Here is an 18,125-nt window from a genome sequence, read left to right as displayed (position 1 = left end):
GTGAGAAACATCAAACTTTTTCTTCCCAGATCATCACAAACTGATGCTCACTTTTTAATTATTAATTTTAAACGTGTAGCATATCTCCGTGGTGCCTTTTTTCTCTCTCTTTTTAAAGGGTATTTACCTGAGAGTGATGTTAAAATTTGATAATAAATTGCTGCTACATGTTAAGTTTTTTGCTATGTGATTTTTTTTGTTGTTGTTGTTCTTTTTTTACTTGTTGCTATCCTGTTTAATGTTTTCAAAATCCTAGAAAAGGTGACTGGAGTTTCAGCACCTATGCAACCAACAGGAAATATCAAGTAACAGACAGCCACAGAACTAAACATAATTGTTAAATTATTAAATGCAGAGAATACACCAGCTAGAATAATTTGTAAGTTGTTTTTATTTATTTCAAATCTCCTTGAACAACATGCACAGTGCTTCTACAAATGAAAGATACTTTTGAGAATACTTTAATAAATAAAGTTTTGTGTTTATATTGCAAAGCCATTTATCACACCAGATCTAAAAAAAAAAAAATCAGACAAAATCCAGTTGAATTTTGTTAGATTCTTTGATATAGAGGCTGAAGTTTCCATAAATTTAAATGCTGTACCATTGTCATCAATTTTGGCAACAGTGTGTGGCTTTCCTACAGAGCTGTGCTTGTGGTGATGAATTGAGACCACAGAAGCTACAATATCGCTTTATCAAATCCAGTCTGAGTGTCTCCCTCCCATAGCTGCACACACAGTGACGTTGTATTATTTTCACATTAGTTTGAGACATAGATCAAGATCTCTTATGGCCTCTCATCAGACGTTATTATTTTTTCTCTCATGTTTCATCTCCCTGGATGTTCACTGCCTTTCAACAGCTTTTAATGTGACAACTTTATGATGACCTCAGTGCTCCTTGTAGACTTGCAAACATCTGTTCAGACCGCAACCAACACCTGTCTGAGCACACGCATGGCATACAGACTGCAAGGACACACACATAATGACTCACAGACTGTAACAAATGACCTCGGCTCTTTTATTCCTTCCATGCAGCCATTACACGACGTTGTGAGGCCATGACTTTGCTGGCGATAAATGTACCTCCGTGGTAAGCGTGTGAGGAATTGTTCTCAGATATGAACTGAAGGAAACAGAAAAATGTTGTTTTTATTTGTGGCAGAAAATGCTGCTTTTCTGTTTGTGGTTGGAGCAAAGCTGCTCGGGAGAAAAAAACAAAAACAAAACACAACTTAGAAAGAAAAATCGAAATAGAAGATAATGTGATGGAATGGCGCAGGACTATAAAATGAGTTTGTTTTCCACAAAGTGCTAGGGGATGCGGTACAAAAACCAGGAGGATTTGCGGTTAGTGTACTTTTGGAATAGTTTTGAGGAGTCTTGTATAGATGACACTCTTACTGTCTTTGGTAGAGGTGGTTTTACCAAAAACGGTGGTAGCTAAAGGATGGATTCCTTCTCCAGCGGAGGGTATGACAGAAAAAGGGAACCCAAAGTAGGAGAACCTGTGAGGCATCAGCGGATCATAGCTTTCATCAGGGGCCTTCAATGACTGGAAAAAGGCTTTGACACCTGGATGGGCTGCTTGATGGGTTTTAGCTTATGTGGTGTGGCTGACTGACAGTCATAGAAGCAGCCAGAGGAGAGGGTGGCTCTGTCCAGTCCTCATAGATCAGGAAGCAGAAGAGGAAAAGTGTTTGGAAACTTCCAGGCAAGGTGGTATTGTTGCTGCTCTCTGAAGAGTTTGTTGTGTCAGATGGATGTGTCCTCCTCAACCACCTTCACACCAGAATGATAGTATTGGTGGACTGGAGTAATTTGCATAGATGGGAAGATCCAAGATTACAAAAAAGACAAAAATGGACATAGATGATAGACTTACCTTTAAGATCTAGTTCTAAATAAAGGGCCTGCACCTATAGGAGGCATTATTATGTTTTGTGAAACATTAGAGTAGGTTTTGTTTCGCTCACATTTTTCATTTCAGTAGATAAATCTGAGCCTTTTTAATTGGTAAAGAGGATTCATCCCCTGCCTCCCCCCAGAAGTATGTACCTGTAGTTTCAAAGTTACATTTTCTGATAACAGCATACAAAACTCACCACATTGCTTCGTTAGCTGCCAACTCTCTAATATTGAGTGTCCTTGAATGCCTTACAAAGAGAGTTGGCAGAAGGGTCTCCTCTGGCAGGTTTAATAGCATGCAGCAATACAATTAGTCTGGTCATTAACAGGTAAAAACTAAAGCTTTGCATGTAGGATATTTTGGGTAATAATACCCATAAGATGATCTAAAAATTACCTTAGGAGGCTTGGGCATACTTCTAAGGTGTTTTGAAAATATCATATTAGTAGTATGATATTATATTTACATTCCTTGCCATGGGGAGCTGGTAATGAGACAGTTATTAACTGGTCATCGCATCTTGTCAGTGTGACACCAGGGCCATCAGAGGACAGGGATTTGTAAATGAGCTTTGTGGAGCTTTGGGCCTGTGAGAGCTAGATTGCTACGCCACTGATGCTCCCTTGCGATCACCGTTTGGCTTGTGTCAGCACAATTTACAGAGCAACACAGTGTGAAACACACAAGGACTCTAAGGCATCTGTGTGAATACAAAACTTTTATACTTTCAGTTTATTTTTGCACATTTTGAATCTATGTTTGGCCTCGCAGACATGGCGTCCTCCTTGCTTCTGATCGGAAAGGAAATAAAGCGCAGGCAGGAGGTTAATGACTGTCTCCGGGTGCTGCAGTGTTTGTGTTTGCTGGCGTGCCATTACTTTGCAGGCTTTTCTGCCTGTCTACTTCATCTGGATGGAGAGTAAAACTCTCTTCCCAGGAGAAGGGCTGAGCGCTTTTCTAAAGACAAGTTGCGACCTCCCCAGAGCTCCCCCCTTCCAGCACTTAGTTTGTGTTTTGGCTTCATCTGACCCATTAGTAATCAATTTTAGGGGCTGTGAACCATATTGTAGCCAAAGAATGCAGCCTGCACACTTTTATCTGTCTGGGTTTGTCAACCCTGCACTAACAGCTGAAGGCGGGGATTGGGCTGCAAAAGTATTGTAGGGCAAAGTTTGAACTGTACACACTGCTGATAAATAATAATATTAAGGGCAAGGAGATAGAGCTATAATCCTGTTTTGAGTTTGGTATTGTGCTGAGGATGTTTTGAGGTTAAGAAATGAGCACTTTATGGAAACAAAGACATGGAAGGACTGTATGACTGCTGAAGCTTGCTAAAAACAACAACAACAACAACAACAAAAAACATTCACTATAACAGTATACACTATACAATGAAACTTGTTCCACTCCCTGACGTCACATTAGTCTTTCTTTTGTGATTCTGAGTGTCAGTGATAAAGTGGTGGTAATTGTCTTTGACTGAAAGTTGTAAAGCTACAAAAAGGATATTTTGGACTATGGAGCAGACACACTTTTAACAGCTCAATCAGACCTGAACCACTTTGGTTTAATTTAGACAATTTTTTGTCCATAAACTTTAGTTTCAATAGTTTTTATAACACACGAAAAGCTTAAAATATATAACACTCACAATCCATGTCTGTAAATCCTGCAAAAATTCTCTCACATTGGGAGTGATTATTGATTACTGCCAATATCTGCTAAATGTCTCTAATTTTATACCACTACTAAGTTTTCATTTTTAGCCCAATTTTAGCCCGACTTTATACGAGACATCTTTTGGCATTTTAGATGTTTAGATGTCTTTCAAACTCAAAAAGTTGTTTGTGGCACACAGATCATTTTCTACTTAATCCCACTAAGGGCTTTGCCAAAGCATAGAAAACAATATCAACCTTGGTTTGGTTAGTTTTAAACAGTTTGGCGATTCAAATCACCAGAACCAAATAAAGAAGAAAATGAGCTGTTGCAAATGCATGATATTTTCCTTAATGCTCCATTTTGCATTTATTGCGTGGCTAAAATTAAAACTGTGAAGCTCCACAGATCGCAAATGGATCAGTTGCATAACTTAAAATAAACGCCATTACACGGATAGGCCAAGAATCAGTTAGTGGTTATTGTAAACTGGTTTAAATGTTTTGTTTTTTAATCGGTATTAAGATTGAAAGAAATATGTCAGAAGAAATCAAAACTTCAAACCAAAGTGCTCATGCAGCACGAAGATTGCATTATTGTTGCCTAGACCATATTGTTTAGAACACTTGTGCTTGTGTGGGATAATGATGCAAATCAGATTACTGGTGGGTGAAGGCAGGTGGGGGTTTCATTATTGGATATGTTGAAGTAGCTCCGAAGTGGGCAAATATTCCAGCTGAATGGACACACACAGGTGTGCCTCACACACAATAATCCTTTTAAAGCAAGTGTCTCCTCAGCTCGGTGAGAATGTGAAACGCCTCACCTCAAAGGCGTGCTGGCAATTTAATGATGACGGCCGTGCTTATCAAAAGAGGATTTATCATTTTTTATTGGCCTTGGCTTTGCAAGAAGATTAGCTCCAGATGAGACTGAAATTGTTATTATCTGGGATGAATTGTGTCTGCTGCATCTGGGTGAAGATAAAAGAAGAGAAAAACACATTTTAATAGTGGGATTATTGTCTTTATGTTGAGTTGATACTTTATTCTCACATGACTGATAATACATGCTAGAAAGTTTAGTTTGTGGTGATAATGGAAAATAATTTCCACCGGTTCAAAATGAGGTTGTGGAATGTCTGCAGTGATACAATCACCCTAAAACTGTTCTGTACAATATTTGCTTTGACCTGCTTGAATTTAACTAGTTTTGGCTAATTTGCCGCAACTGAGAACAGAAAAAAATCAGCAAAAATTAGTACACAGAAAAGTGAAGAATTAATTAAAGAAGTGCAATAAGTAACCTACGAACACATAAATTCACCAAATGCATTTGAAAAACACAACTGTATAACAATATGTAACAAAGCACATCTAAATGAAAGACGTTTTCTTTGAATGAAGGAATATTGTGCACCACTTTGCATGGCCACACTTTAAATATAGGTGTCACACAATCCACTAGAGCTTAGAGTACGTGTTGGGCATAACTCTCAGCTACTACCACACCAAAATGTAGCTTAATATCTGTAAATTTCCCTGAGTTATAGCCATTGTTGTGATTTCTAAGGCTGATTAACTGTGGTGGTCATGGGTAATCGTGTTGACTGAGAAGCTTAATCAGTTGTAAATCCAATTATATTTTCTGAAAGTTTTAATAAAATCAGTCCAGTGGTTTATGTTTATTATTATTTTATTAACAGACATATAGATATAAGAACACACATTTATACACTTGCAATTATATGATTTTCAGCCTTTTATGGCAGAGAGATAGAAAGGCTCCTTTTTTCTTTTCTATTTTGACATTATACTACAACATGATCTCATTGAACCCACATCAAAACTAAAAAAAAAAGTTTACTATCTTATAAAACACCATTTTAATTGGTTCTATTTTTAGTGGCGATTTCACAAGATCTTGGGTTTCTTTTTATGCTTTTTTTTTCATTTTCAACATTTTTAGTGTGTGTTTTTATCTTATTTTTTCTTATTTTGTCATTGTGTTGTCTTTCTTTTCTTTTTAGTTTTGGTCAACATTTTGCAACACACAAATCTTAAAAAAAAGAGAGACAAAACAATTTAAAGAAATGCAGGTAATTAATCTGCACAGTTGTACATTGTCATCACTGACAGCCTTCACACACCAACACGGCTGTAAACATCCGATCTCCAATCAGCCAGTTACCTGTCAGGGCTCCATGCTGCATCTCTAATGGCTAAATAAACAGTTTAGCACTGATTGTTCCCTCAGTGGCATCTCACAGATAGGTGTTGAATTACTGCTGTTCACCCTCCATCGCCCCGCCACACTCCTGCTGCATCTCTAAACTCCTCCTGCTCATTAGCTTAAGCCCTTTAATCATATTCTGCTCCGATAATGGTTTGACGTTCCTTAAGAGGACTCCTCTGGAGTAGATTTCCTTTGAGCACAGAGTGAAAGCTAATCCTGGCCTTGGCCCCCATTAGGGCCTATTAATGGTCATGCTGTGCAGTATAGGGTTTGGAGACAGAGGGACTAGGGGGTGGATGTTTTTGTTTGCATGTAGTTGCTGGGAAGTGCATGGTGTAATAGCTCTGGGTGTGGCAGCTGCTTCCTAAATGGAAAAAGCTGGTGAGCTGACTGTGGAGCAGCTGTAACAGCCTCGGTGCAGCAAGTGGCAGCAGGCACAGCAGTGCGGGGAGGCTAACCAGCTGCCAAAGACTGCTTCAACATGATATTTGACCATCAACTGGGGACGCCACTGGGCCTCCACAGGAAACCCTCCAGGGTAGAGACAGCCAAGAGATTCTTGAGGGTGAGTGGGATTTGTTTTAAGAGATCTGAGGGTGTGTGTGCTGTTCTATGTGGACGAGATTTTGAATGACTTGTAAAAAAGCTTGAAGGTATTGAACTTCACTGTCAGAGTCACAGCTTCACTGGAAGGCTTTAGAAAATTGGAGAATCTTATCTGTAACCTACATCCAAATTATGCATGCTGCACCTTTAGAAAAAAATAAATAAAAAAAATGAAAGAGACACAGGTGTGCCTTTGGATCAGATCTTCTCTTTTTATATCATTTGGGAGGGGAAGGAAAGGTTATCTGTGTTTAGGAGAAATATCACTGCAGCATTATGTTTCCTAAATGTCCCATTAAAAAGAGAGCCATCCCTGCTTTCTGATAAAGACTTGTTCTTATCGCTCTCCACAAATCCAACTTCTAGTCTGTTTGAAAAGCTGTTCTCTGAAAAATGTATCCCTGAGATAAAGCGAACGTGGAAGAGAAGCCAGCATTAAAGTTTGTTCGCCTCTTTAAAGGTTATCCCCAGAGAGGGGGGAACCTAATGAAACTCAGCGCTGTGTGGAGGTACATGACCAAAATCCTGCGGAGGGTGTTTGAAGCACTGCAGGAGCCAGTCAATATTGCATTCCCAATGGACGGTGGCTTTAAAAGGGTAAAGAGAGACTCTTTTTGCTCCAATTCGAGTGCTGAATACAGATAGCGGTGGTTTGGGCAACTCCTCAGAATGAAATCCAGAGTTAATTGAAAACTGCATCTTGATTCTCATCATCTCCAGGATGAGATCGGCTTTCTTTTCCTTTTGCTTACATCAGTCTAGCTGATACTCCGGAGCTTTCTGTTCACTTTAATTTCCATCACTCATTGCATGTACCAGCTAAAACTCTCCCCATCTCACACTGTCGACCTTTACTCTCTACTATTTGATTTGCACTATGTAGCAGTGCACCTCACTTGACTCACACTCTGTTAAGTGTCAATCAGGACAGATCTTTGTGGACACTCTGGCTCAGACCTCTTTAGTACCTTTTAGTTGAGCAAAGCTGACAGTCCTGCAATTGCTGGAATTGTGTGGGAAGTTGCTTTAATTCATAAAAGAAAAAATGTTTCAAGGGCTTGAAAAAACTAAACCGTGTAAATCCACACAGAGGTCAGATTGTGTCATGACCTAAAACCTTTGTTTAATGTAAAATCACTAACTCAGGCATCTACGATATCAAAGAAGCTATGTGCAGTAAACCCACTACTACTTGTAAACATACGTTATCTTAGAATATCTTAGAATTCCAGATACTATTTGGCATTTTCATCTGTTACATTTCTTTCATTACATCTTTGTTGCCCACCTTTTATGGCATCAGGCTATCATGTAATGGTCTGTATGTGTGCTTTTGTTTATCTTTTAGCAAAATACCTCATTAACCAGTGGATGGATTTGATTGAAACTCTCAAAAAGTAAAAATTAGATGTGCATCTACAATAGATTCACTTTTGTAGTTCACCCAAATCCTGATGGCCACCACGGCTAACTGACCTTATCAAAACAACAACAACAATAACTCAGTCACTTTTACAGATAATGAGCTAACATGTGGTGTGGTGGTAGTGTTTATACTCCTCCACTGTCATTCTCATCAAAACTAGATCCACGGCGATTAATAGTGTGGGTGCTGCATCCTGAGGTGTTTTGTAATTTAACAGTTTTTGATATTTTGTGTTGATCCAGTAGGTCTTTCTGTCTCCTCTGGCAGTTTTAAAAAAAATCAGTGAGTAGAATTTATTTATTTTGGGCCAAGTCAAATTTTCTTTGCAAAAATCCCTTTGAGCAATAGTATTTCTCCAAGTATCCCAACCCTACTCTCGAACAAAAAAATGTTCATATTCTGAAGATGCTATGATCATCATCATTGCCTGTGCGTCTGTTAGCAAAATACTTCACGATCCAGTGAAAAGAGTATAATGAAAACCTCGGACCATAATCATTGGATGCACATCTAAAACTAATTAGGTTTTAAAGCAAACCTGATTCCAGATGGCCACCACAGCTAATTAACCTTAGCAAACAATAAAACAGCAATAATTTAGTTTATTTTAATGATATTAAGCTACAGTTGTGTGTGGTAGTAGCTAAAAGGCAACCCAAACACATACTCTGAGCACTAACGTATCCCATGACATCTATGGTATGCAAGGCAGACAGCATTATGCATACTTCAAGGAACGCTGGTTTCATTCCTTCAGTTATCATACATTTCTCAGCCAAATGTTTAGTCCTTTTTATAAATAAATTAAAAAAAAAAATTACAGTTTCACTAAAAAAATAAGAAAATTGAAATACCATGCTTACACCTCATTTTTGTTGAATTACAAATTTAAAAAAATGGATTAAATTGTAAAAGGTGCTCTTCAATGGCAGGACATTATTATTATTAATTTAGTAGTTTAAAAAAACTAGACTTTAAGAAAATACGAGTGTTTGAGGAAGGTGTGGACTCTGTCAGACTGTCTTGTTTTGATCTGACCTTCATTGCTTGTACAGGTAATTCAACTGTTTAAGACTCAAAGCCTTATCAGACTGTTACAATATCATAAATACAATATTTCAATCTTCAAGAGAAACATTTTGGGTTTTATTATTTGTGAGTTTGTATGACATAGCTTCAGGACTTCTAACAGAGGATGCATGTTTTGACTGAGTTTCCTCAAACGAGACAGTTGTTGTTTGACTATTTTCATTTGCTTAAGTTTAAAGAACCAAAGCTACTTAGCTAGGTTTGGTAAAGTGTCACATTTCTGACTCAAACTGAATCTTTGTCAGTCAACAGGAATCATTACACATTGACAATCCACACAGCTACAAGGGTTGATCTGTGTTTTATGGGTTACTTTCTGCTTCACTTAACAGAATGAATGATAAATTCAGACAGACAGTGAGGCTCCAGTGAAGTAGGATATGCTTTAGGCCCATATTTATGGGAGTAATAACAAGTGATAGCATCTGTTAAAAGGGCTGATAATGTTCCAAAAAGTTTTTTTTTTCCTTTCTTTCTTCAAAACTTCTAAAACAAGACACAACTTTTTATATCCCCCTTCAGTCGTTTCAATGGTATCAAGTTGGAAATCAGTGAAATCTTAACAAAACCCTCTGGGACCACAAACTAGGTTGTATATTGAACAAAACTGACTGCATTTCAATGTTCTGTTTGCAGGCTCCAATAAAGTTTCCACATTCGGTGTTTGTTCTTGGTCTGTTTTGCTGCAATACATTTCCAGTGATGTTTCGGCAGCAAATCATAAGTCAACATTTTGTCTCCTTTTTTGAGCTTTTTTTCTCTTTTATATTTAATTCCTGAATCCCCCTCCCTAGCTCTCTTTCTCCCTCTCTACAAGAACCACCAGTTCTCTCTGAAGCAAAAGGAGCTGAATTTAAAATGGCCTCCGTGGTTATTTTGTGAAAACAGAGTCCAATTTGCATTATTCTGTCTAACCTGATGGGTGAACTACGGGAGTAAAGACACTCTCAAGTTCTCAAAGGGCAATCCAAGCTTGTTGAATGATGTACTTGAATGTGCAAGGTCAGCTTCTGTTTCAGTTGTAAACTGACTACTAATGAGGAGAGAAATTAGCTCAGTCTTGCATGTTTGTCACATCATAGCACTGTTAATGTAAGATATAGTTGATTTCAAGGCATGGTAATTTGTTAGAATTTGGAGGCAGTTCAGACTTTGATGTGAAGTCTTACCAAACTGAACAGGCTGATATTCTTTAAGACAGACATTGTGTTTGGCAAATGATCAGAGATCAATTAATTTGCATTTCCAACTTGTTCCTCAGCCTTTTCATCACAGATGTATGCTTATTATGCACGGCTGCTCTCCGTAAAATGACAGAGCCAAAGTGCCAAGCAGAATGCATTCTACCTTGTCTTTTTCATCAGCTCATAAAACAGGAGCACTATCTTTTACCTCATTTATCAATCACTCTCCGCATACTCCGCTCCCCCATTTCTTTTCCACCTCTCGTTCTTCATATCTTTCACAGTCTTTTGTTGGACTGCCAGAGCTGACAGGAAGGTATTGTGTGTCTGATTGCAAGGATTCTGTGGCAAATGTCAGAGTGGCATGTCATTGGTTTCCTGCGCAGGAGAATGTCCTAATGGTCGTAAAATGGAAGCTTGTGAACCATTACTGCCTTTGTAAAACGTGCTCGAAATGACTCAGGCAGCCGTAACTCAGGTAACTGAGACATGGGAGCATTTGTAGCTGTTTAATTGAATTATTACTTTTTAATTTAACAAGGCATTCCAAACATTTTACACACAATCAGTTCACAGATCATGGAGTTTATATCTTGATAGGAGCTTTAAAAGAATTCCTTGTAAACATTTTTTGTTACAGTGGTCTACAGCAGGGTTTCTCAAACTTTATATTCAAAGGTCCAAATCTGATTTCTATATAAGGTCAAAAGTCTTGAACAACTAGTGATAACTTTTTTTAAAATTATTTTTATTTGTTTACAATTAATAGGATTTGCTCTGTTTGTCTACACTTGTCTGCTTGTGAACATAAGCTGCTCTAATCTTTCACAGTAAAGCTTATTGTGCTCTGTAACTAAGAAATTTTATGTTATAGCATTTAAAACTGTTACTGCAGCTACCTTTACTGCTAGAAATCCCACTTTTAACAGCTAATTTGCCTCAGTTTCTCTCTTCTCACACCAAGCATACAGACATAGGCTCAATCAGCACTTCCCTCAGTCACCCCGTGCACTCTCTCTCTCTCTCTCTCTCTCTCTCTCTCTCTCTGTGCACACTTTATGTTATTTGATGTTATTGTTACACTAAAACATGGCTTGTTACAGCCTCCCAAATAGACAAAAAGAAAAAAAAATCTCAAAAGATTTTACTATACATATTTTTAAAATTAGTTCAGTACTTATTTTTTCATAGTTCATGAATAGAAAGGATCACTCAGCAGTTCATTTAGTGGCATATGCAGTTTTTTTTTTACTTCTGATCAGACTGTCTGCCACTATTAATGCTTGTGCATGTAAAGGATAAACTGATTTTGAAACAGTTTTCTCAGCATTTCGTGCAAGACTAGTATGTTAATTTGTTTCAATTTAGAAAAAAAAGAGATAAGCATTCAAAGGTTTATTGGAGTTTTAGCAATTTCAGTTTTTGATTAGGATCTTACAAAGAGTCCAGTGATTAATAATATTACCTTTATAATTTGTTAAACTTTTAATTCTTAGCAGCCTTTAACTTCTCTGAAAAGCTGTGTGTTTAGAAGAACTAAACATGACTGACGCATTTTGTACTGAACAGCCTAACTTGTTGACTATTTTGAAAAAAAAAAGCTAAATTTGGAGATAATACGCTGCATAATTTCATGAAAGGAACCAAAAAAGGCGGCAGGTGATAAAAGCCTAGTTTACTTCACACAATGTCACTTTCATCTATCCCTGACTGTCCTTCCGTGTCGTCTTCACAAACTTGGTGTTTAGCTTTAGACGTTACTGAATAAAGATCCTTCGCCACCTTTATGCCGGAGCATCAATCATCTTCAAGCTGAGGCAGATTTTTGTTGTCCTTCTCCTTATTTGTGGCCATAATTTATCCAATGCAAGTTTGAGAATTAATGTCTGCCTGTAATTTATGACCCACTCAGACAGGGTGCTTTATAGCTTCATACAATATTCATATACATTGTATATTCAACCTCATTCTCAGTTTATGGTCGGATCAGGGAGTCCGCTGGGTCTGATGATGTCTGTGGGTATTGATGAGGATTGAGGCTTTTTTTTTCTTGTGGTTGTACTTTGTTTTTGTTGTTTTTTTCTTACATTACAAACATGTGAAGAAAAACCTTTCAGGATTTTATTATTGCTTCCTCCCAAAGGACGAAGATGAATGACAATATTTTGTCCGTGTGTGTGTGTTTGCTTGTGGGCGTGTGTTGATGTGCGAGTCTGTTATCAAAATATCTCATAAACCACTGGAGAAATGTTAATGAAACTTGCAGAAAGTAATCACTGACTCTACTGGCAATGTACTTTCCTGCAAGTAATGATTGGGCTTTTTTACTTCTAGATTTTTAAGGCCAAAGCTGACTATTTTGTCAACAAAAAACACCTTTGGTCATAGTAAAGAATTTCTTTTATTATGTCAGTGTTTTACACAAACACCAAAAAGAATCAGACGCAATAACTGAGTTAAAATTAGATTTAATATCAAACCAAGTAACAGCAGAGCTGCATTCTAGAAATTGTAAAGAGTTTTTTCATCCTAGTTTTCATGACATTTTGTTCAGAAACTCAGCATAGAAACTGTGCGTTTCCTATTTAACAGGTAATTGCTTCTGTGGACGTTCTGAGAAATTATTAGTTTGAGTGTTTTTTTTTTTAAATAATAGCATTGGTTTCACTGCATGCAAGGTAAATAATAGCCTTCATATGTATTGGAAAAAAATATGCTGCTGCTTTAATTCATTCCTTTGTACATTCAGCACATAACCTTCTGTTCTGAAAGCCATGTCTTTATAAACCTGCCTGACAAGAAGCCCCAGTCCTTTTTTAAAGTAAATGAATTTGCCATCACCTTGCCTTGTAAGTGACACTTTAATGAAAACTAACTCGGTTGCGACTCTGCTGTGTGCGCAGCTCTGAGACTCGGGTCCTGGTGCTGCGCTTTTTTGATAGTGATATTGCAGTGTCAAATGTTAGATGAGCTGGATGTCTGAGTGAAAAATAGGATCGGTGCAACCCCTTTTATTATTCATGAGCGGGGGGACTCCGGTCACTGCAGAGAAATTTATTAGAGGGCAACTCCTTCAACCTTTAAGCAGAGCACCACATTCATCTGGGTTGTGACTTTTGTTTAGCTATTCCTGCTGCAAAAATGGGACTTTGGCTTTACGTGGTAATGGAAATTGCAGGTGATAAAGATGGCTTCAACATGGCTGTCAATGTGATGATCTTTTACACTTTTATACAAGTAATTTTAGGGTGATCAGCTAAAGTTTTTTTGTTTGTTTTTTGTTTTTTTCAAACTGTCGTACTTACTTTTAATAAATGCCCAACATTATTGCAAAATCTATTTTCCATTAACAAGAAGTGTGGTGTAAGTGATTCTCATTGCAGTGTTTTCTTTCCATAAATCCTTAGGCAACGGCATTACCATCTGTCCTTGACCTCATTATGTTTTCCATCGAGGTCAAGAAGAAATGTTTGCAAGGTCATTTTTCTGACTGTTCAAACATAGCCATAGCAAATGAGAAAACCTACTCAGATGTCAACTTGGATCTATTTGTGAAACAACTGATAATAATTGGTGACAGAGTTCAATTGGCATTTACAAGAGACTTTCCAAAATGTCTTAAACATTAGTTGTAGGGCCTCGCTCTTATGCCGCCTAAATGTTATACATGTTTGACAAATTCCCAGGACAGTTATTATTATCATGTGTTTGAAGTTAAGGTTACTTTTGGGCAGAAATTTTGACTTCTTCAAAATGTCGTCCAGCATAATTCAAAGTAAAAAAAAATGTGTATTTTCTTGCACTGGTATGTTTCCAAATAGTCCACAGCAGTCACACACCAATGAGATACTTCTTTAACGATCTAATTTGGTCCTCAAACATGGACTTTTTTAAAAAGTTTGCTGCCATGTGACGTATGGTTTGATGATAAAATGGTAGCACCATATCCTGGAATATAAATAGCAACAGCATTACTTTTAAATACTGCCAATTAAAACTCTAATGTTACATCGACTAAAAGGGATTGTTCAGTTAACTTTGAAGTGGTGTTCTGTTGAATAGTTATCACCTATTATTATTTTATCAGCCTTGGGATAAGTCATGGGGCATGTAGTATGGATGTCTAATTTTTGTGTTGTGTTTAGGTAACATGGGAAAACATTAATTGAGCAGCAGAAATTAGGACATTACTTGGATGACTTTCTTTTTTGTCTGTTAGCATAAATATCAAACTTTCTTTGATTACGTTAATGTAGATTAACCCTTAAGATTAAGGGTCCACTGCTGGTCTGGTGGCCCTAAGCAGTTGCTTGTACTGCTTTTGCATTGGACTGGCAATCTTTGGTATATTGCTAATGAGGGCATGAGTTTTCGACCCAATCTCCTCTACTCCACTTTGATAATTTCATCTAAAAGAAATCAAAGCTGCTTTACCGAGTGAACTTCGGTCATTGTAATGTACCCACCATAAAGTGTTGTGTTTCATTGTGCTCACACAGTGAAACACAATGAAAGAGCAGATCAAGATGTGGCCATCAGAAACTGATAAATACGTCCTAATTCTGCTGTTACACTCTCATTAGCAAGCTGGAACACATTTTAAGAGCGTACGCCTCAGTAATAAGTGTTGATTAGAACATTTAGCAAAAGCATTATTAATATTTAATGAGCTTCAAAGGACACTTTGGTTTTATGCTGATCCAAAATTGTTTGACCCGCTGTGTTGTACTGCCACACTAAGCACTAAATCCCATCTCTTTATGCATGGTCAGGCCAACTTACAAGAGAGACCTTTTTATGTTGTAATCAAATATTTATTTTATAATGGTTTAGATGATAAGACCTCTGCAGCATTAATGGCACATTTGTCTGTTCCTGAGTTTCCATTGTGTAAACATTAGACAAGTCATGCAAATTCAAACATCATATTGGACGGGGAATGACACTCAAAGATTTCTAATTTACGACTGGTACGTGTAGTTTTGATGAAGGCTATATTAAGATGGGGATTTAGCAGAGCATTAGTAAACATCATTTGCCTGCACTGATTGTTTAAAACTTCAAAGCATTCAGTGTAGATAGCTGAGATTTTTTTCTTTTTTTTTTTCTGAATGAAATGCCACAGGCTGCCCTTGTCCATGTCAGAGCTCTTCTTTCAAATGTCACCATCCTCTGGGGAAAAAAAGTAGGTGTTTGATTGAAGCTCTGTGGGGGTTTGTTTGCACTAATCTGAACATTCTCTAAGGGGTGCGTCTGAGTGGAACAGTGTGTTCACACATCTATTGAATTTAATTAAAAACAGATTTTGTCTGAAAATAACTTTTCGATCGTTCCCAGGTGCATGATGGCTTAGAAAAGTTTCTAGCCTATTTTTTACTTCTTCCTTTTCTTCATTATTTGTGAATGCACTTATTTTGTTTCATCCATTAAAACCACATGCTTTGAACAAAACAAACAAACAAAAAAAACTGCTTAATTTTGTCTGGCTCCATTTTTTGCACATTTTTCCTTTTTTATATTTACACTATTTTTTGGCCTGCTGCACTGGTGTTTAACTCATGGGGCTACAGTTTACACTTCAGCTTAATAGGTGCCAAACAGTTCCTTTAGGTAGTCTCACTGGGCTGTAACTGTTGGCAATAAATTGCAAACAGAGGAGTTCTTAAATAGTTTCTAAAATGTCTTGAAACGTTTGCTGGGGTTCTCAATTTTCTTGCATGAGTCGCAGGACTTCAATTTTGTCGCTGCTATTTCGAACATGTTCTAACTATTTTAAATGTTTTTTGAGACAAACAGACACAGAGTCACAGCAGCTGTCTGGTACGCACCTCAAACCATTCTAACTTTAGTTTCCGTAATTCTGGAGCACTAGAGCTGTATTTATTGTTTTTGTTTGTGTATGCAATTTCCCGGCAAAATTTCACTAGACTTTTGTGCAAACATATCAGTGTGATTCCAAGTGAAAATGTGTGTATGTTCTTGCAATTGTATGTCTTAAATTAGTCCCTAATAGGCACAGGTACCGTTACACTCAAGCCTAATAGGTATCAATAATATGCCAGTTCCTTAATAGTTTGTGCTAAAGAAAATAGTTTGTTGGATTGCACACTAGGAATTCAAGTTATCCATTGTCCATTTTGTCCTTGAGTCATTAATTGTCCAGTGTGGATTACAACAATGTCCTTATGGTCAAAACAAGCATCCTTGTTAGTTTTATTCCTCTTCTTTGAGGTAACTTAGTTTTTGTTGGTCAATGCATCTTTGATGCCAACTTTTGATTGAGAGTTTTATTGTCATGCATGCATTGTCACAGTGCACGGACTGTCCACTGAGCTGCATAGGGACCTAGTCGACCCTCACAGACAGATACAGATGACAAAATGTATGTCCTTGTTGAGTGAACAGTCAACCAAAAAATAAGCCTAATGTAGCATGGAGAGGGCATTTGACCCTAGGAGTCTCCTTTAATGTCCCACACCAGGACACTGGCAGCAATTCCTATGTGTTGTAAAGGAAGCCATTTTTTAGTTTGGGGCTTGTTTGATCAAATTGTGATTTAGAGAGTTTAAACACATACCATGATGCTTCTTGTCAAAACCTCTTAATAGTTCCTGAGCAGTTATTGCATGGGATGTTCAGGCGCATTGTAACTAACATCAGCATGAATTATGGATGTACATCTAAACTTTGTCATGCATCTATGTGTGGTCTCTTTAAGGCAGACTTTGCTGTAACAGATTAAAACAGAATTAATGAAGAATAACAGCTATAGAGGCCTGTGGAGAAAAAAAAAACCCCAACAACAACAAAAACAAAACAAAACTGTTGAAGTATGATAAAACATAGACCTCGAACCAGCTGCGTCCAACTGATACGATGCAGTGGGAGGCCTGCTGATAATAAAAGCTCTCCTTGTGATAACAACTTCCAGCATTTCATTGCTGAATGCTGCCTTGTTAAATGGAAAGATGAGGCAAGTTGGACAGATATAAACTTCTCTTTTATCTCTCTTGCTCTGGCTTGATGAAAGTGGTGGCTATGTGATGGGTTTTCCTTTTTATTTATTGACTTTATCTTGAGCTTAGAGCCATATGTTGTCACATTACACTGTAGAAAACAGTTTAAAGTAGGCAATGTTTTTACCTTCTCTTTATACTGACAGCTGTGCATTTGAAGACTCACTTATCATATTGGAGCTTATCCACTACCTCTATTAACTCTGGAAACGAGTTCCCCCTCTGAAGCTACAGCACAGCTGCGGCCTGAGTGTTGAGGTTATTATATGGACTCAAAGCCTCCCAACAACGCCATTAGGCACTCTTTCCACTTGGCATCAGTTTCTGCTAACTAACTCCATGGCTGACATTTTGCATCTAAAAAAAAAAAGAAAGGGAAAAAAACAAAAAACAGATAAAAAAGCAAGGAATTCTGTACTTAAAATATCTGTAGTTATTTTAATTCCAAATCAACCTGAAAACTCAGGTAGATAATTTTCCTTCAATCTTGACTTAGGTTGCAGGAATTATTTTTAATTTTTGTTTTTTATGATTAGAAAAATCACAGCTGCCTGATGGCATTTTCATAATTACCTCAGTGATAAGTTGTTGTTGTTGCTGCCGGGCCATTCAGGAACGAGGCCTCTTCAGCCAGGCACAGGCAGAGTGTTTGGCTCGTATGTCAGAACAAGTGTTTTTAGGATGCAGATGGCTGGCTTGAAACAATGGACCCTACTGCTCCACACACTGGAAAAAAGCTAAAACATTCACAAAAGTATCTTCTTTTGTCATATTGTATCCTTTTTAGTATAATTTGGAGTTTAATAGGAAAAGTAGCTATCAGTCACTATGTTTTTCACTGTTTTGCTGCTTCTGAGCTTTTGTTTTTTTGGTGTCCACGTTACTGCCGATTTCTCCTAGACTCTCAACACCATACACCTGGTCAAGAAAGTTCAGCAGATGATACACATCCTCAGGGAACTGAAACGTGCAAGAATTCCCCCTACGATTGTC

General features: G+C 37.6%; 1 protein-coding gene across 5 annotated transcripts in view; it reads left to right on the top strand.

Moving 5' to 3' along the window:
• Window positions 1-18,125, top strand: part of LOC108234705 (dipeptidyl aminopeptidase-like protein 6) — a 225,726-nt gene that overhangs the window by 94,818 nt on the left and 112,783 nt on the right. The window contains exon 1 of one of the 5 annotated variants that reach the window (XM_037973276.1): window positions 6,246-6,376. The exons of the other annotated variants lie outside the window; for them this stretch is intronic. Within the exon in view, the coding sequence (XP_037829204.1) occupies window positions 6,293-6,376 (84 nt within the window). The 5' untranslated portion in view covers window positions 6,246-6,292. Of the gene's footprint in view, window positions 1-6,245; window positions 6,377-18,125 lie in introns of those variants that run through there. 5 annotated transcript variants of the gene reach the window in all.

The sequence above is a fragment of the Kryptolebias marmoratus genome, linkage group LG21 (genome assembly GCF_001649575.2).
Source record: "Kryptolebias marmoratus isolate JLee-2015 linkage group LG21, ASM164957v2, whole genome shotgun sequence".
NCBI classification, from domain to species: Eukaryota; Metazoa; Chordata; class Actinopteri; order Cyprinodontiformes; family Rivulidae; genus Kryptolebias; species Kryptolebias marmoratus.
This window is presented reverse-complemented; position numbering and strand designations above follow the sequence as displayed.